Below are 18198 nucleotides of genomic sequence, written 5' to 3'. Positions count from 1 at the left end.
GGCTCCTGCTGAGCATTGCTCAGATGCCCTCTGGGGCTGCTCTTCTCCAGGCTCAGCAGCCCCAGGCCTCTCAGCCTTTGCTCCTCAGGCAGATGCCCCTCAGCATCTTGTAGCAGGGGCAGCAGGTGCCTGGAGGGTGCTGGCTGGCTGTGCCTGGTCAAAGCCAACCTTAGGCTGCTGCAGGCCCTCCCCTGCCTCCTGCCCTGCAGCCCTGCTTTGAGGAGGCTCCTGGAGCTGGAAAGGTTGCAAGGGGTGCAAGCTAGGTGACTGGAACTCCTCTTGTGCTGCTGTCCCCAAGAGAGGACACACCACTGGAGTCAGATGCTCTGGGCTCACACTCTGGGCTTGATCTTTTGGCAGCAGCTGCCTCCTCTCGGGGTCCCCTTCCCTGCCTGGCCCATGAGGCTGTGCCCCTGGCTCCTGGGCAGTGCTGTGGTTTGCAGCCAGCAGCAGCTGTGCTGTGCTTAGAGAAAGCCCTTCCAGAAGGGCAGAAACAAAGCCAAAGAGTCCAGAGGAGCTGTGCTGAGCTGTGGGGGCTGAAGGGTTGGAAAGGCATCAGAAGGGGAAGGAGGTGCCTGGGCACTTGAGGTTGGTTGATGCTTCTCTCCTGTGGCTGCAGCAAGCAGGGGATGTCCTAACTCCCCTGGCCCAGCCTCTTGCTCTGAAGAACATCTGCCCCCTGCCACTCAGCATGGTCCTGGCCTTAGGGCAGCCCTTCTCCATCTGCGACCTGGAGCAGCAGCCCCTGCCTGCAGATGCTCAGGTGAGCAGCCCTGGGCCTTGCTGCTGCTGGAGTGGGAAGAGGGAGGGCTGTGCTGCTGTGCTGCTCTTGGGAGGGCCTCCAGGAGAGACTTGGCTGCTGTGGAGTCAGCAGAGGGCTGGCCTGAGCTAAATCAGGTTGGAAATGAGCTGCTGGAGGGAAGAAGATACCCTCTGAATGGGGAAGAGAGCCATGGGATGCTTTGGGTGGGAAGAGACCTTTCAGCTCAAGAAGGCCAACTGGGAACTCCTCACTGCCAGCTCACCACTAAAGCATGGCCCTCAGCACCAGATCCCCAGGACTCTGCCATGGGATGGGGACTCCACCACTGCCCTGGGCAGCCTGGGCCGGGCCTTGACAGCCTTTGAGGAAGAACTTGTTCCTCATGGCCGAACTGAAGCTCCCCTGGTGCGACTTGAGGCCCTTTCCTCTTGCCCTGTGGCTTGCTTGGCTCCTTGCTGCAGCTTCCTTTCAGAGTCCTGGCTCTAAGAGATGCAGGGAAGGGCTCCAGCCCCTTCTGGGCAAGCCAGCGAGTCAAGCTGCCTCCTGGCAGCCATCCCAGCAGCCAGCCTCAGCTGTCTGCCTGCTCCTCAGGAGCAGCTTGCTCCCTTCAAGGGCAGCCCTGCCTCTGAGAGGGCTGAGGATGCTCCTCCAGCCCCTGCCTGCCCCCTGTGTCAGTGGCAGGGGCTGGGCACAGGCCCTGCCAGACAGGTGGTGATGTGGGCATGGGCACCACTCCTGTGCCCTGCCGGTGCCAGCCCTGCCAGGGCCAGGCTGCAGTGCTGGGAGGAGCAGGGCAAACAGCCTTGGTGCCAGGGTGCTGCTCTGGGGGGGGCTTTGGTGCCTCTGCTGAAGCCTGAGGGGGGCTGGGCCAGCAGTGGGGTGGGGCTGGCACAGGCAGGCCCTGCTGGAGCCACACTTGGGCACTGCCATGGTTCATGCCCTGAGCCCTGGGGACGGCATCCCACGGCTGCTGGATGCTCTTCCTCTCCTTGCAGCCCATGAAGCTGGAGGCAGGGCAGGAGCTTCAGCTCTGCATCAGCTTTAACCCTGCTCATGCAGAGGGTTTGCACTCCTGGCAAGTGGAGCAGGCTCTGAGGATCCAGTTCCTGGAGCACCCTCACCAGGAGCAGGTCCTGCTGCGGGGAGAAGTCTGCTGCCCCAGCCTGCACTTCCAGAGCATGGCTGTGGACTTTGGCTGCATCCTCAATGGCACTGGAGCTGTGCAGAGCCTGGAGATGACCAACTGCAGCCAGCTGCCTGTCTCCTACTGCTGGCAGCTGCTGCCAGACAGCCAGGGCAGCCAGCTGAGGTATGGCCACCTCTGCCCTCTCCTTGCAGCTCTTCTCCTTCCTGCTGTCCTGCTTGTGCTTTGCAGAGACCAAGGTGCTTTCCCTGGGCTCTGGCCAATTGCTTTCCCCTTGCCCTGGTGGGAACAGGACCAAGCCCTCCAGCTGAGCTCAGGCTGGCTGCTCAGGGCACAGGAGTCCTGCAGCACTGTGATGCTGGGCAGGAGACACTGCTCTGCAAGGCAGCCTCTGAGACGCTGGCAGCACTTCTCCTGGAGCCCATGCCCCCCAGTCCTGCTTTGTCTCTGGAGCTCCAAAGCCCTGCTTGGGCCCTGGGACAAGCAGAGACAAACTGGGAGCTCTCTGCCTGCCCTGCCAGCCCCACCTCTTCTCATTCCAGTCCTAAGAACTGACACAGGAACTGCCCCCAAGACGCTGTCCAGTGCTGGCTCCCCAGCTCGGGAGAGCCAGGGACCTCCTGGAGAGAGTCCCAGGGAGGCTGCAAAGCTGCTGAGGGGCCTGGAGCAGCTCTGGGAGGAGCACAGGCTGAGAGCCCTGGGGCTGTTGAGCCTGGAGAAGAGCAGCCCCAGAGGGCAGCTGAGCAATGCTCAGCAGGAGCTGAAGGCTGGGGGCAGGAGGCTGGGGCCAGTGCCTGGTGCCCAGTGCCAGGGCACGGAGCCTGCTGCCCCCTGGGGCTTCCATCTGAGCAGGAGGAGAAACTTTGGCTGTGTGGGGGCTGGATTGGCTGCTCAGAGGTGAAGCCTGCCTGGCACCCAGCCCCTGCTCCAAGAGCCTCCACCTTCAGGCAAGCAGAGGCCACTCCTCTGTCCCCCCAAGCACAGCTGCTCTGCTGCTGCCAAACCACAGGCATCCTCTTGCCCCCTGCCCTTGAGCTCTTGCCCAGCACTCAGAAGATCCCTTCTGGGCTTGCTCTTCTGCAGGCTGCACAGCCCCAGGGCCCTCAGCCCCTGCTCTCACCTTGTCTCTTTAGAGACAAAGCCTCAGCTCCTGGGGCTGCTGCAGGGACAGGACAGAGGCTGAGGGCTCCATCGCTTCCTGGCTGCAACCTGGCTGGTAGCTTCTTTTCCTTCCACCTTCCCCTGCCCTGGAGTGGTGCCAGGGATGGGGCATCTCCCCCCTCCTCAGGCACCCTGGGCCAGTGTCTCCCTCTCCTCAGCATCCCAAATGTCTGCCTTGTGTCTGCTCTGAATCTCTGAGCTCAAGCCTCCCCCCACCCTGGGCCTGGCACACCAAGCCCTGCTCCCAAGGCTGTCCCCAGCTTCCTTGTAGGGCACTGGGAGTGCTGCAAGGCCACCAGAAGGTCTCTGCTGGGCTCTGCCCCTTTGCTTCTCAGTCTCCCTTTTTGCACAGTGTGTGTCTGGTTGCCCTTCCTGGTGCCCTTCCTGGCCCCCAGCCCTGGCCTCTGCCCTGTCTGCCAGCAGCCAGGTGCCTGCACTGCCCCTGTGCCAAGCTGGGCAGCCCAGAGCCTGGCCCTGCTCCATCCTGGGCTGGAGCTGCTGGGCCAGAGCCAGTGCTGAGCTCAGAGCAGCAGTGGCCAGCCAGGAGCTGCTGGGGCAGTCTCCCCTGCCTGCTCCTGCAGTCCCTGCTCACAGGGAGCTTCTGTTCCAGGTGCAGCCTCCCGGCCCCAGCAGCGCAGGAGGAGAGAGCCTGCGGGCAGCGCTCGGCCTCTGCAGGGAGCAGCTCCGGGCATGGGGGTGTGGAGGAGCCAGCCCAAGCCCTGGGGGCAGTGGGGGACCCTGCCCAGGAGCCAGCAGATGCCCAGGACTGCCTGGAAGCAGAGGTAGCTTTCCTGGGACACCTCCCAGTTTGCCCCCAGAGCCCTGCTGCTGCCAACCTCCCTTCTCATGGCCCCGCGGCCACCTGAGAGCAGGAAGGGCAGCAGGGCCAGCAGCTGGACACAGGGCTGCTGGGGAGGGACAAACAGGACAGTCTGGCTGGGGGAGGCCTCCCTCAGCTCCTCCTGGCCTCTGGAGAGTTTGGGCTGGGTTGTTTCCCAGTGTCAAATGAGGCTTTTACCTGCATGCTGCTGGGAAGGCTTTGAGCTTCCTTCTGTGCCAAGCCCAGCACCGATCCCCAGGGGCCACCTGCTCAGCCCCAGCCATTGGCACATCCTGGCCTTAGCCAAGGGCTGGGGCCACCTGCTCAGCCCCAGCCATTGGCACATCCTGGCCTTAGCCAAGGGCTGGGATGGCAGAGACAGCCCCAGAGCTGTCAGGGCTCAGGAAGGGACCTGACCCAAGGGGAGACTCAGCCCTGCCCAGTGCTTTGTCTGCCAGGGAGATGTAGCTCTGCTTAGGCCCAAGGATGCCCCAGCAGCGTTCCTGCAGAGCCTGCTGGTGGCCAGGCCCCAGCACAAAGCACTTCTCAGCTTCCTGAAGCAGCAGAGCCTCTGGAGCTGGAGGAGCAAGCCCAGAAGCCTCTCTCAGAAACAGGGCTCAGAAGGCCAGAGCCAAGTCTCCCTTTGCAAGCTGGCACCTCTGAGGTTAAAGACAAGCTGCCAGCTGCTGCAGGGCAGGAAAACATCTCAGCTGCCTTCTTCAGGAGGGTGTCTGGAGAATAATGACCTGGTGGAGCTTCTCAGCTCTCCAGCAGCCATCAGGGCATGGAATGAAACCAAAGCACATCTGAAACTGGAGAGCTGGGCCAAGCCCTCCCTCAGTCCTCCTTTGCCTGTGCTGGGGAGTCTCAGGGGCAGCTGTGTCCCTGCTTTGGTCCTGGAGAACCTAAGCTGTCCAGGCAGGAGCTTCTCAACATGTTCTTTGGGCAGGAGGGAGCAGAGCTGGACTGGCACCAGGCTGCCAGCTGCCCCCTTGGGCTCTCTGCCAGGCTCCTGCAAGCTTGTGTGTAGGAGGTGAGGATGGAGCCCAGGCCTGACCTGGGGCTGGCCTTGGAGCCACACTCAGCAGATGCCATGGCCATAGCCAGACTTGATTTGCTCCCAGCTGCCATCTCAGCTGCCCCTGGCTTGATGAGGTGCTGGAGCCTGCAGCAGAGTGCTCTCACCCAGAGCAGCCACTTGCTCACTGCAGCCCTTGGTGCTTGCTTTGCAGCTGCTGTCCGGTGCCACGGAGCAGGAGGGGGCCCTGGAAGGTGCCCTGGAAGGTGCTGTGCAGCAGGAGGGGGCCCTGGAAGGTGCTGTGCAGCAGGATGGGGCCCTGGAAGGTGCCCTGGAAGGTGCTGTGCAGCAGGAGGGGGCCCTGGAAGGTGCTGTGCAGCAGGAGGGGGCCCTGGAAGGTGCTGTGCAGCAGGAGGGGGCCCTGGAAGGTGCTGTGGAAGCTCCCAGCCCAGCTGGGATGAGGCAGCTGATGAAGCTGAAGGAGACAGAGCCCCACAGGCTGGGATTGGAGGAGGCAAGTGGGAAGCTGCCTGGCTTCCAGCTTTGCAGTGGGAGAAGCAGTTCCACAGCTGGGACTGCCACTGCTGGCCCTCAGCACTGCTCACAGAGTGGCCTCACATCCCTCCAGGCAGCTGGGCATGGAGAGGCCATGCAGGACATGGTGTAGGGCTGAGCCAAAACACTCCTTGTGCAGCAGCTCTGGGGGCATTCACAGCACCCCAGCATGGAGGGGTTGGAAGGGACCTCTGGGCATCATCAGTCCAAGCCCCTGCTCCAGCAGGGCACCCACAGCAGCTTGCCCAGCAGCACAGTGCCCAGGGGGGTTGGAAGCTCTCCACACCAGGAGACTCCACAACCTCTCTGGGCAGCCTGCTCCAGGCCTCCAGCACCCTCACACCAAACAACTTTCTCCTCCTCTTCACATGCAACCTCCTGGCACTTTGTGCCCATTGCCCCTTGTCCTGTCCCTGGGCACCACTGAGCAGAGCCTGGCCCCAGCCTCTTGCCCCCCACAGCTCCTTTGTCTCTTGCTGAGCATTGCTCAGCTCCCTTCTGGGGCTGCTCTTCTCCAGGCTCAACAGCCCCAGGGCTCCTCCCAGAGCTGCTCCAGGCCCCTCAGCAGCTCTGCAGCCTCCACTGGACACTCTCCAGCAGTTCCCTGTCTCTCTAGAAGTGGGGAGCCCAGCACTGGAGCCAGGACTCCAGAGGTAGCCTCCCCAGGACAGGGGAGAGGGGCAGGAGAATGTCCCCTGGCCTGCTGGCCACAAGCTGCACATCTTCTTCACCCTGTCACTAAGCAAGTGCTGGAGAGGACATTTGCCAGTGGCTTCTGCTGTAGCATCTGGAGAGACAGCAGAGTGCAGATCAGAGAGTGAGGAGCAGCAGGAATCAGGGGAGCTGGGCTGGAGGCCCCCCTGGCTGCAAGGCCTCTCAGCTTAGCACCTGGTGTGATCCTCCAGCCAGTGAGGAAGGTTGGAAAGCCAAGTTGTGCAGCAGAGAGAATTTCTTGCTGCCAGGATCCCTCCCAGATGACTTTAGAGTGGTGCATTGATTAAGTTCTTCCCAATCCAAGTGCTCAGCCTCTGCCCCCACTCAGCCCCTCCCCTGCTCAGCCTCTCCCCCTCTCCTCCCCAGGTGTTCGATGTGCTGCCACTCTACGGGCTGCTGCAGCCAGGCCAGAGCCAGCAGGTCACCTTCAGCTTCTTTGGCCACCCCAACGTTGTGGCCTGTGCCAGGGCCCTCTGCAGGGTGCAGGGAGGCCCCAGCTACGAGCTCAGGCTGCGTGGGGAGGCCTCGCTCCTCAGCTACCACCTGGACACCACGGAGCTGGACTTTGGGCTGCAGGTAGCGCAGGCTTCTCCTTGTCTGGAGCCCTCTCTGCTGGGGGCTGCCCACTGAGCCCTAGGGCTAGCTGCTGTGCTGGCTCCAGGCCTTGGAAGCACCACCTTGGAGTGATGCATTCTGCTTCCAAGCTGCTCTGGAATGGCCATCCCCACCCCACCCGAGCTGGGAAGTCTGAGCGGGGAGGTCCCTGCTGCCTGGGGGCAGGATGGACTGGCTGAGCTCTGCAGCTCCCTGCTGCCTGGGGGCAGGATGGACTGGCTGAGCTCTGGAGCTCCCTGCTGTCTGGGGGCAGGATGGACTGGCTGAGCTCTGGAGCTCCCTGCTGCCTGGGGGCAGGATGGACTGGCTGAGCTCTGCAGCTCCCTGCTGCCTGGGGGCAGGATGGACTGGCTGAGCTCTGGAGCTCCCTGCTGCCTGGGGGCAGGATGGACTGGCTGAGCTCTGCAGGTCCCTGCTGCCTGGGGGCAGGATGGACTGGCTGAGCTCTGCAGCTCCCTGCTGCCTGGGGGCAGGATGGACTGGCTGAGCTCTGGAGCTCCCTGCTGCCTGGGGGCAGGATGGACTGGCTGAGCTCTGGAGCTCCCTGCTGCCTGGGGGCAGGATGGACTGGCTGAGCTCTGGAGCTCCCTGCCAGCCTGGACCCTTCTATGCTAAGTCCTCCTCAAGGCACTTGGCTGCTCTCTGCTCTCATGCTCGGTGCTGTCCCTCTGCAGGGTGCCCCAAAGCTCAGCTCCTGTGCAGGGCCCAGAGCTCCCTTGTGGCTGGGGGTCCCCAGGTGAAGCTGGCAGAGCCAAGTGCCCTCCTCTCCTGCTGCTCTGCTGTGCTGCCTGCCTTGGCTCTTGTGCCAGTGCCAGCTGCAGGAGATGCCCAGTGCCAGGCCTGTCTCTAACTGCCCGCTCCTCTGTCCTCTCTGCAGCTGTGGGACTCGCTCCTGGAGGCAGAGGTGACCCTGCAGAACAGTGGGAAGCTGCCCTTCACCTTCGTGGTGCTGAGCCCTGGCACGGCCACTGCCCGCAGCCCCCTGCCCGGCGTGCCCCTGGTGGTGCCCAGCACGGTGAGGATGGGGGCAGCACAAGGGACTGTGCCTGTGCCTGTGCCTGTGCCTGTGCCTGTGCCAGCCTGCACTGCCCTGGCTGGGCTTGGAGGGAACAAATGGGGAGAAAGAGAAGAGGAAGATCCCCCAGCAGCAGCCAGGGCTGGGAGCTGCCTCTGCTGAGGGGGATGGAATCACAGGATCCTTGGGCTTGGAAGAGGCCTTTCAGACCCTCCAGGCCAGCTGTGCCTCAACTCCAGCCAAGCCTTTCTGCTGCATTCCCTCCCTCCTCTCCCTGCAGGGCTGCCTTGGAGCCGGCCAGCAGCAGGTGCTGAAAGTCTCTTACCTGCCAGAAGTGCCTGGGCTCTTCTGCAAGGCTTTCCAGCTCCAAGTGGGTCACCTGCAACCAGAGGAGATCTGCCTGAGAGGAGAGGGAAGCTTTCCCAGGCTCTGCCTGCACCTGCCCAGGAACATCCAAGGCAAGCACTGCCTGGCTGCTCCTCAGGATGCTCCCCTGCCTCTTCCCCCATCTCCCACAGCCAAGCCTGGAGGCTGCAGGGCTCTCAGAGCAGCACTGGTTGCTTCCTGAGTCTCTGGCAGTCCCTGGGGGCTGTGTCCCGGCAGACTCCCTGCTGCAGCCCTGCCGAGCTGCTGGGCGAGACGCAGGCAGGGCTTTGGGCAGGCTTGGATGGGCATCAGCTGGCAGGGGCTGAGCTGCTGCTCTGGGGGAGGAAGCTGGGCAGGGCTGAAGCTCAGGCTGCAGGCAGGAGGAGCAGCTCCCACTGCCCAGAGCTGCTGGAGGAGCGTTGCTGGGAGAGGCGGTGTGGGGAGGGGGCTGCCCAGCCGAGATGCCCACGCTGCCACCTGAGGGGGGGTTTCTGCCCTCAGGAAACAAGAGATGGGAGCAGATTCTCAGGGAGCTGAGAGGGGAGCTGGCCCAGGACAAGGAGAGAGAGAGAGCAGATGTCCTGGGGGAGGCTGCAGCCACAGAACCCCCCCCAGCTGACTCGGACGCCACGGTGAGAACAGCTGCTGCCCCGTGTGGCACCTGCCAGCCTCTCCCCCTTGTGCCATGGATCCCCTTGGAGCCCACAGCAGGCTTCTGGGTGCCCTGCTAACAGGTGGGCCCTCCCTGCCACACTTAGCTGGGGCATCATCAGCTCAGCTCTCCAGCTCTGCTAGTTGTCCCTGCTGGAGCTGGAGGAGCTTCCTGGCAGCCTGGGGGGAATCCTGCAGGCCCTGCTCCTGGGGATGAATTGCTGGGGCCCCATCTCTAGGCTGCTTCTTGCCCCCCAGCCAAGCTCTGCCAGGTGTGCCAGGTGCCTGAGCCAGCCCTGGGACTGTGATCTCGCTGCTCATCTCCAAGAGGCAGCAGCAGCAGCTTCCTCCTGGCCTCCTTGGCAAGAGGGCTTTGCTCCAGGCTGCTCTGGCACTGCCTGGGGGCAGGCCAATTCCTGGAGCTCTGGCAGGTCCCTGGCTTGTCCCTCTGTGTCTGGCCAGATCAGCTTGGATTGCAGTGCCTGGGCAGCTGAAGGGGCTGGAGTTGGTAGCTCTGGAGACAAGGTCCTGCCAAAGAGAGCTGGAGGTGTCCCAGGCAGTGGGGCAGGAGGACTCCCTCAGCCCTCCCAACACGAGCAGGCTGGGAGCCTCCTGGGGAGCTGAGCCCATGCCCTGGGAAGGCCCTTGGCTAAGCAGTCCCTGTCTTTCCTTGCCTCAGCTGGACACTGGGCTGCAGGTGCAGCTGGAGGACATCCTGCTCAAGGAGCACATCCTGGAGCAGCAGGCAGCTGTGGCCTGCAGCGCCCCAAAGGAAGCTGCCTTGAGGCTGCCTGCTCGCCGCAGGCTTCTCGAGTGAGTAAGGACATCCCTGGCCGTCTGCAGGTGCTCTGGGGGTGACAGCCAGCAGTGCAGCCCTGCTGCTGAGAGCTGCTGGGCTCTGCAGAGCCTGGAGCAGCTGTGGCCAGCAGCAAGGCTTTGCTCCTGAGAGCTGTGCCGTGCTGCCTGGGAGCAGCTGAGTGTCCTCGCTTCCCTGAGCTGTGGAGCTGCTCTCAGCTCCCCACAGATGCTGGGCTCTGTGCCTAGAGCTGAGGGGACCCAGTGCAGACCATGAGGCCCCTCCAGCCAGCCCAGACACCATCCCTGCTGGGCAGCCCTGAAAGAGGCAGCTCAGAGCTGGCTTCCTGGTGCCACCAGACCACATCTGACCCGAAGAGCAGGTTGGCAAAGTCTCCCTCAGGGGCCTTGGCTGCTGGGGGGACTGCAGGGCTCCCCTAGGTCGCTTGGTCCTTCCCTCTGCTCCTTGATGCTGAGCAGTGGGAGCAGCAGGCTCCAGCTCAGGCAGAAGGTGCTGTGCAGAACAGATCCTGGCTGTGTTTTCCCAGTGGGATGGCTCTGGACAGGACCTTCCTGTGGCTCTCACAGGGGTTGCTGGCTGCGGCCCCTGGGGCTCTGGGGACAGAGCTGGGTGCAGAGTGGTGAAGATTTCCTGGGGGGGGAGGGGGAGGGAGAACTCTTCTGACAAGGTCCTGAAGCAGTTTCAGGGGTGGGCTGTGGGCCAGGCTCAGCAGCTGCACTGAGAGCAGTGGAGGTGCAGTGGACTTGTGTGCAGTGGCCCAGGAGCTGTGGGCAGTGCCCACTGGCAGCCAGCTGTGCTTGAAGGTGCCCCTGGGAGCTGCTAGAAGCTGGGCCCTGCCTTCCCTGGCACCGGCCAGAGTCTTGGCACCAGCTGCTCAGGTGTTGGGCTCCAGGGGCTTGAGCTGAGTCGTTGCCCTGGAGTTGCACCTCCCATGCCATGGCAACGTGGCCAGGCTGTGGGGTCAGGAGTGCCCTCCCTCCTCCTTGCAGAGCTGAGCTGCCTGAGTACATCCTGGACTTTGGCTGCGTGGGGCTGGGTGGCATCCACAGGCGCAGCGTGAAGGTCACCAGCCTGGGGCACTTCCCTGTGTCCTTCCAAGTGCCTGGGCAGCTCCTGTGTGGCACAGGTAGGCAGTGCTGGGGACCCTTCCTGTGGCCTTGCAAGAGCTGCCTGTGGCAGCTCAGCCTGAGCCACTGCCACGGAGAGCTCTTGGGGAGCTTTGTCCTGCTGGGGACCTGCTGCTTTGGAGCCTGAGTTCTGCTGGCCAGCAGTGCCCAGGGGCCTGGCCTGCCTGTGGCTGCCCTAACTCTGCCCTGCAGGGGCTGGGTGGGCTGCTCACCTTGCTCCCCTCTCAGCACCTTCTGCTCTTGGCTGCCAGCAGCAGCAGCTGAGCTTCTCTGGGTGCTCTCTGGCCTTGTGTTGCAAGGAGCTGGAGCCTGGGTGCTGCTGAGCTGCTTGGTGTGAAGTTCCTGAGGTCGTGGCACTTGTGCTCAGCCCTGGCTGAGGAGACAGCCTGGCAGGGGCTGTGCTGTATCCAGACAGGCCTCTGGAGCGGCCCTTGAGGCAAGGCTGCAGCAGCACCAAGCGCTGCCCTGCTGTCTCTGCAGGGTGCCCAGAGGCCTCCCTCAGTTGTTTCTAGGCAGCAGCAGGGCATGGGCAAATCTTAGCTGGGAATTCTCCTTTGAAGAGGTCTGAGTGTCCTTCCCTGGCCTTGCTGCAGCTCCTCAGCTGAAACCTTTTCCTTTCCCCCCTTGGGGCCTGGGCTCTGGCTGTGCCAAGCTTTGGGCCTGCAGCGGTGCCGGGGGAGAAGGAGCAGCAGCAGCTGCTCTGGAGAGGCAGAGTCCTTGCCAGGGCTGCCAGCCAGGACACTCAGGTGGCCCTAGGCTGCTGGTGCCCCAGCTGCTGTCCCCTGTGCCTCAGCTGCTTCCTGTCCATCTCTTGAAGGCTTCAGCGTGGAGCTGGAGCGCGTGGAGCAGCTGCCCTGCTCCCAGAGCAGGAGCTTCACCGTGTGCCTGGAGCCCCAGAGTGCCAGCCTGCCGCTGGGCCAGGCGGCCCTGCTGCTGCCCATCCAGGTGCCCTGTGCCTCCTCCCCTCCCTCTGCCCTCACCCCCTGCAGGGGCAGGCTGGGGCCAGCAGCAGAGGCCAGCTGGAGCTCACCTGGCTGCTCTGTGCCTCACCAGGTGACAGGAGGCCCCACGGTTCGTCTGCTCCTGCGTGCCAGGGGGGTTGTGCCCTCCCTCTGCCTCTCCAGGGCCAGGCTGGAGTTCTCCCCTCTCCAGTGTGGGCAGTGCCAGGAGGAGACCACTCGGCTCTACAACCAGCTGCCAGTGCCCTGTCAGTGGTTCCTCAGCAGGGAGGAGCCTGCTCAGAAGGTAAAGCACAGACACTCTGCCACTTGCATCTTCTGGGCTGCCTTTCCTGCTTCTCTCTTGCCTCCTCTGCTCCTCTGGCTGCTTCAGCACTTGGGCTCCAGCTGGGCTGAGGAGGCTTTGGAGGGTGCCCTGGGCCTGTTGAGCAGCTGCTGCTTCCCTTCTCTGCCACCTTCAGCCCTTGCTCCTCTCGTCAGGAGCAGCCTCCCCTGCTGCCTGTCCTGCCTCTGCCTTTGGCCCCCAGTTCTAGGCCAGGGCTGGCCCCATCTGATTGGGATGGGTGCTCTGAGGCCAGGAGTGCCAGCACTGCAGGAAGCCAGCTGTGTTCTGCCAGAGCAAGGAGACCTCAGCCCCTGGTTTCTGTGCTCAGGTGGACAAGCCTTTGGCAGCCAGCAGGCGTGGGAAGCTGCTGCAGGAGCCCAAGGCCAAGGCCGGCGTCTTTGAGGTGCTTCCCTCAGCTGGAGTCCTGGCCCCTGGGCAGTGGTGCAACCTGCGAGTCAGGTTTTGCCCCGTGGAAGAGGTGAGCTGGGCTGGGGTCCCCCCCAGGAGGTCTGGCAGGGCAGTGTGGGCAGGAGAGCCCAGGCTGGGAGCAGGAGCTGAGCCCTGCCCCCACGGGCAGCTTGCTGCAAGCTCAGCTTCCCCTGCTGCAGCCTCTGCAGAGGGGGCTTGGGGAGCCAAGCCCTGAGCAGAGGACTCCCCTCCTGTCTGGCCAGGGAGAGCTCCTCTGCCCCCTTGTTCAGCTGCTCCTTGCCCGCCACAGCGCTGCCAGGGCTGTGTCTGGGCACCACAAGCCTGCAGACCTTTCTGCTGAGCACTGCACTGCCCCAGGAGTGGTGCCAGGGATGGGGCATCTCCCACCTCTGGGCACTCCTGCTGCCCACAAGAGGCAGATTGCCAGCAGCCTGCAGAGGGCAAAGGTTACAGCTCCGTGCTCCAGCACTGCCCCTGCCCTTGCTCCACAGAGCCAGCAGCCTTTTGTGGAGCTGCTGGGAGAGGCAGTGCTGAAAGACCTCCTCTGATGGGGCAGGCTCCAAGGAGCTCTGCTCCAGGGCAGCTGAGGAGAGCTGGAGGTGCACAGAGAGCAGGGAGAGGTTCAGCTGCTGGCAGCAGGACTCCTGAGCCAGCAGCCTGCTCTGCTCTCCTGGCAGGGCCAGTCCTTTGGGGAGTCCCTCTGCCCAGCCCAGCCTGGGCTAGCAGCAGCTCTCCCACCTGGCTCCTGGGGGATCAGAGGGCCCTGGGCTATGCTGAGCAGGCTCAGGCTGAGCAGCTCTTTGCTCCAGGTTCCCTCTCCAAAATGCAAGGCAAAGCCCTGTGCTGCTGGGGGGCATCTCCCCCGTGGGGCAACCTGGGCCAGGGGCTCAGCACTCTCAGCATGCCAAGTGTCTCCCTTCCCTGAGCCTGACTCTGCCTTTTCCAGTTTCCAAGCAGCCCTCCTTGTCCTGCTTTCTGTTCTCCATTCAGCTCAGAGGTGCTGCTGCCAGCCCTGGCCTCGGGGCACAGGGTGAGTTTGAGGCCCTGGCACTTCATGGAGGAGCTTTCTGCCCTTCTCTCTTTTCAGAAGCTCTACAGGAGCACTCTGAAGATCCACATCTGCCACAGCAGCCAGCACCTCCAGCTGCTGGTCTCAGGCAGTGGGCTGGAGCCACGGCTGGAGTTCCAGCCTGAAGTGCTGGAGCTGGGGCCAGTGCTGCCATCCAGCCCTGGGGCACAGGGCACAGTGGTGGTGAAGAACCCTTGCAGCTTCCCCATCGAGTTCTACTCCTTGGAGTATGACCTGCAGTACCTTGCTGAGGAGCAGGTAAAGAGAGGAGCTCTGCTCCCCACATCCACCTTGTGCAGCTTCAGGGCACTGCAGTGTTCCCAGCCTTGTGCCAGGGAGATGGAGACAGGAGGCAGGGCACAGCCTGGGGGGGTGGTGGTTCAGAGTTAGCCTCTTCTGCTGGCAGGCTGTGGAGGGGCTTGGCTGGTCCTGCAGTTGTGAGGAAGGCAAGAGGGGGAAGCTGGCCGGGGCCGGGGGGGGGGGCTGGGGCTGGGGCTGGGACTGGGGCCAGGGCCGGTCTTGGGGGGTGGCTGTGGCTGGGGCTGGGGCTGTGGGCGGGGCTGGAGCTGTGGCTGTGGGCGGGGCTGGGGCTGTGGGCGGGGCTGGGGCTGTGGCTGTGGGCGGGGCTGGGGCTGTGGGCGGGGCTGTGGCTGTGGCCGGGCCGGGGCTGTGGGCGGGGCTGTGGGCGGGGCTGTGGGCGGGGCCGGGGCCGGGGCCGTGGCCAGGCCGGGCTGGAGCTCCAGCAGTGCCTCCCAGGGGTGGTTTCTCCTGCCCATGCACAGATCCTGAGGGCGCTGGAAGGCTTCGACTGCCGCAGCACCTTGCTGCTGCCTCCTCGTGCCCCGGGGGAGCAGCTGCCTCCAGAGCTGCTGCAGCTGTCTCGGGGCCAGAAAAGGCTGCAGGATCAGCAGGCCAAGGCCAAGCCTGAGCAGCCCACAGCCCAGGACGAGGGTGAGGCTTTGCTCTCGGCTGTCCTGAGTGGGGGCTCAGCAGGGAGCCCAGCCCCCAGCTCTCCAGGGCCTCATTCTCTGGGGCTCCAGCAGTCCTCATGCCCCAGCTGGGTGGAGCAAGGCCCTGGTGAAACTGTGGCTTGGGACAGCCAGGAGTGCAACCAAAGCCAGCTCCTCTCTGCCCTGCCTGGGGAAGCAATGAGGATGGCTCCTGGCAGGGGGGACCAGGGCCAAGTGAAAGGCCTGGGCAATTTGCCTCAGCTTTGCCAAATGAGCCTCAGCTTTGCCCCAGCAGCTGCTGGGATCAGGGTGATGGTGAAGCTGTGCTAGGCAGGGCAGCACCGCTGCTCTCCTCTCTGGCACTGCAAGCTGAGGAGGCTCTGGGTGACCTCCTGAGGGCTCTTCTGGGGAACTCAGAGCCCAGCCACATCTGCTGCAGTGCCATTCCTCAAGCACCCAGCTCCTGGATGAGCCCCAGATGGAGCCTCTGCCTTGGGACTGTCTCAGATGCTCCTTTCTGGCTTTGCCCTTCTTGCTCAGCAAGCTTGGCACCACGCTCCCATGAGGGCCATGTGGGAAGTTCATGGCAGGAGACCGGGCTTCAGTCCTGTTGGGTGTTGCTGCATGCTCTGCTCTCCTCTTTCTGCCAGCCCATCCACTTGTGGGCACCTGGAGCAGCATCCAGGGCAGAGCCTGATCTGCACAGGCTTGAGAGGAAGGGCAGGGCGAGCCCATGGGTGTGCCATTGGCTTGAGCAGAGTCTCCTCTGCCGGGAGCCGAGGGGCTGGTGAGGATGAGGAGGATGACAGGAGGGCAGGAGGCTGACTCTTGTACCTGTGTGTGCACAGCAGAGCATCAGCAAAGCACCACTGGCACCAGGGAGGCCTCAGAAGAGCCGCAGGCCAGCCCAGTCCATAGGGTCCTGGCCCTGGGCAGCGCTGCGTCTGCTGAAGGAGCTGCAGCCCCACAGGGCAGGGGCATCGTGGTCATCGTCCATGGGGCACCCCTGGCAGGTAGCTGAGCTGCAGCCTGGGCTGTGAGGAGGGGGGAAGCAGGGGAGATGTGTCCTGGCGGCCCATGGCGCTGGCTTGAGCGGCTGAGGTGCCGGGAGGTGAGGCACGGCTCTGCCGGGCTGGCCCCAGGCCCTCAGCAGCTGCTGCCAGGGCTGTGGCTCCTCCTGTGCCCAGGCAGCTGGGCTCTCCTTCCCCCCAGGAGGGTGAGCCTGTCCCCGTGGCCGCATGGCACCACGGTGGCTGCCGTGCTCCACGTTGCCTTGCGGAGCGCTCCCCAGCCCCGAGCTGTGCCCAGCTGCTGCCCGAGGCAAGGGCAAGCAGCCCAGGGCAGGGCAGGGTCCGAGCGGTGCTGGCACAGGGCTGGAAGCGGCAGCCTGGGCGCAGGCTTGAGGTGGGCTGCAGCCCTCAGCTGCGTGGGGGCCTGGCAGAGCCTGTCCCCGGCAAGCCCTGCGGCCGCAGGGGTCCCCAAGCAGCCTCCCTCTCTCTGCAGGCAAGACGTCGGCAGCGGCCGCCCTGGCCAAGCACTACGGCGCCGCCTGCCTGTCCCTGGACGCTGTGGTGAGCGAGGCCGTGGCGGCCGGGAGCAGCGCGGCAGGGCGGCGAGCCCGGGAGCTGTGCAGCGCCGGCAGCCAGCAGAGCCCGCAGCAGCCACAGGATGGCCGTAAGGAGGCAGGCTGGGCCCGGAGCGGCGCTGCGGGAGCCCCCGGGGCTGCGCCTCTGCCGGCTCCAGAGCAGTGGCACGGCCCCGGGGGGCTTGGGGAGCAGGGCTGCGGCACGGAGCGGGGCAGAGCCCTTCCGAGAGCCTCTCTGGGCACTCAGGCTGCAGCCCGAGGGCTCGGGCAGGGGCACTCTGCCTCCTCTGCACAGCTTCCTTTGCTGGGGCTGGGGCAGCCCCCAGCATCTTCCTCGGAGCTGTTCTCTTGCCTGCTAGCTCCAGCCTGGCCCTTGTGGCCACCAGCTGGGCTCTGCTTGGGCTGCTTTTGCAGTGCTCAGCTGGGAAGCTGCCTGGCCTGCAAGCTGCTGGCAGGAAGAAGGCTCTGGCTCCCTGCTGGGGTTGTCTCCCGTGGAGCTCTTAGCTCCATGGAGATGGGCAGCAGAGGTTGGGCAGTGCATCCAGAGCTCTGTGCCTTGCAAATGCACTGTCCCTGCCAGGGTGCCCACTGCTCTGGAAGGTGCCTGGCTGCTCCCCACAGCAGCCCCCTGAGTCCTCTGTGCCCTCTGCAGGCTCCCCGGGGTGGCGACGCTACTCCAAGGCCAGGCTCAGCCGCAGCCTGAGCCAGCCCAGCTCTGGGGACAGAGGCAGCCAGCACTCCCTCAGCTCACCAGGCCAGGCCAGAGCTGGGGCAGGCCAGAGGAAGATGTCTGTGGTGAGACAGCTTGCAGCAGAGTCCTCAGGCTCCCAGGTGAGGCCTGGCCTGCGCTGGCTGATGCCAGGGCCCTTTCCCTTCCCTTTGGGAGCTGTGTTGCCTGGGGCAGGGCTGAAGGAGGATCAAATGCAGCTGCTGAGCCAGCACTGCCAGCTCAGCACTGCACCCTGTCCCGCAGCACCCCATCTCTGTGGCTTTGCAGTGCCTCAGGGGTGGGGTGCAGCACTGCCCTGGGCAGCTGAAGGTCAGGCTGGCCCAGCAGGACCCTTCCTGGCCCCACGCTGCCTGGGCCTGAGCTCCTGCTTGTCCTTCCTGTGCTGTGGGCTGCTGCCAGCGCTGGGGGCTGCTGCTCAAGGGCTGTGCTCTGCAGGCTTGTCCCCTGCAGCCTCTGGCCCACGCTTGCCTTGGAGTTTCTTGCTAGTGAGAGCTCCCAGGCCAGCAGCTGGGATTGCTCAGGGGGTTCCCAGGGGGCTTTCTGCTCTGGGGATGTTCAGTGTGCTGCTGTTCAACCCCCAGGGCTCCTCTGGCTCTCCTCTGGTCTCGGCGCCTCCGGCACAGCTGCGGCTCAGCCCCAGGGGCAGCGGCGTGGCAGAGCTGGGCCTGGGGAGCTGTGTGCTGCCCCAGGAGCTGCTGGTGGCCATCCTCTCCGAGAGGCTGCAGGTGCGTGGCCAGGGGGGGAAGGAGAGCTTCCTGCTGGAGAGGGCTGGGAGAGGAGGAGGAGTCCTGCTGTTGGAGGGCTCCTGGGCTCAGTACATTTGGGGATGACACCCAGCTGGGGGCAGGAGTTGATCTGCTGGAGGGCAGAGAGGCTCTGCAGAGGGACCTGGACAGGCTGGACAGCTGGGCAGAGTCCAAGGGCAGGAGATTGAACACATCCAAGTGCCAGGTGCTGCACAGTGGCCACAGCAACCCCAGGCAGTGCTAGAGGCTGGGGTCAGAGTGGCTGAGAGCAGCCAGGCAGAGAGGGACCTGGGGGTAGTGGCTGATGGTAGCCTGAACATGAGCCTGCAGTGTGCCAAGAGGGCCAAAAGGGCCAAGGGCATCCTGGCCTGCATCAGGAAGAGTGTGGCCAGCAGGAGCAGGGAGGTCATTCTGCCCCTGTACACTGCACTGGTCAGGCCACACCTTGAGTCCTGTGTCCAGTTCTGGGCTCCTCAGGTTAGGAAGGAGGTTGAGCTGCTGGAAGGTGTCCAGAGAAGGGCAAGAAAGCTGGGGAGGGGTCTGGAGCACAGCCCTGTGAGGAGAGGCTGAGGGAGCTGGGGTTGCTTAGCCTGGAGAAGAGGAGGCTCAGGGGAGACCTTCTTGCTCTCTGCAACTCCC

General features: G+C 64.4%; 1 protein-coding gene across 1 annotated transcript in view; it reads left to right on the top strand.

Moving 5' to 3' along the window:
* LOC137458598 (hydrocephalus-inducing protein homolog) overlaps positions 1-18198 on the top strand; it is a 64816-nt gene that overhangs the window by 22822 nt on the left and 23796 nt on the right. The window contains exons 21-40 of the mRNA XM_068169994.1: positions 620-763; positions 1759-2072; positions 3679-3850; positions 5121-5232; positions 5335-5420; positions 6542-6751; positions 7668-7805; positions 8086-8263; positions 8673-8803; positions 9502-9635; positions 10629-10765; positions 11584-11711; positions 11820-12011; positions 12379-12528; positions 13567-13806; positions 14331-14499; positions 16002-16069; positions 16736-16764; positions 16809-16914; positions 17395-17538. Of these exons, the coding sequence (XP_068026095.1) occupies positions 620-763; positions 1759-2072; positions 3679-3850; positions 5121-5232; positions 5335-5420; positions 6542-6751; positions 7668-7805; positions 8086-8263; positions 8673-8803; positions 9502-9635; positions 10629-10765; positions 11584-11711; positions 11820-12011; positions 12379-12528; positions 13567-13806; positions 14331-14499; positions 16002-16069; positions 16736-16764; positions 16809-16914; positions 17395-17538 (2982 nt within the window). The remainder of the gene's footprint in view (positions 1-619; positions 764-1758; positions 2073-3678; positions 3851-5120; positions 5233-5334; positions 5421-6541; positions 6752-7667; positions 7806-8085; positions 8264-8672; positions 8804-9501; positions 9636-10628; positions 10766-11583; positions 11712-11819; positions 12012-12378; positions 12529-13566; positions 13807-14330; positions 14500-16001; positions 16070-16735; positions 16765-16808; positions 16915-17394; positions 17539-18198) is intronic.

This window comes from Melanerpes formicivorus, unplaced genomic scaffold (genome assembly GCF_026170545.1).
Source record: "Melanerpes formicivorus ecotype bairdi unplaced genomic scaffold, bMelFor1.0.p_v2 SCAF_261, whole genome shotgun sequence".
In the NCBI taxonomy this organism is placed as follows: Eukaryota; Metazoa; Chordata; class Aves; order Piciformes; family Picidae; genus Melanerpes; species Melanerpes formicivorus.
This window is presented reverse-complemented; position numbering and strand designations above follow the sequence as displayed.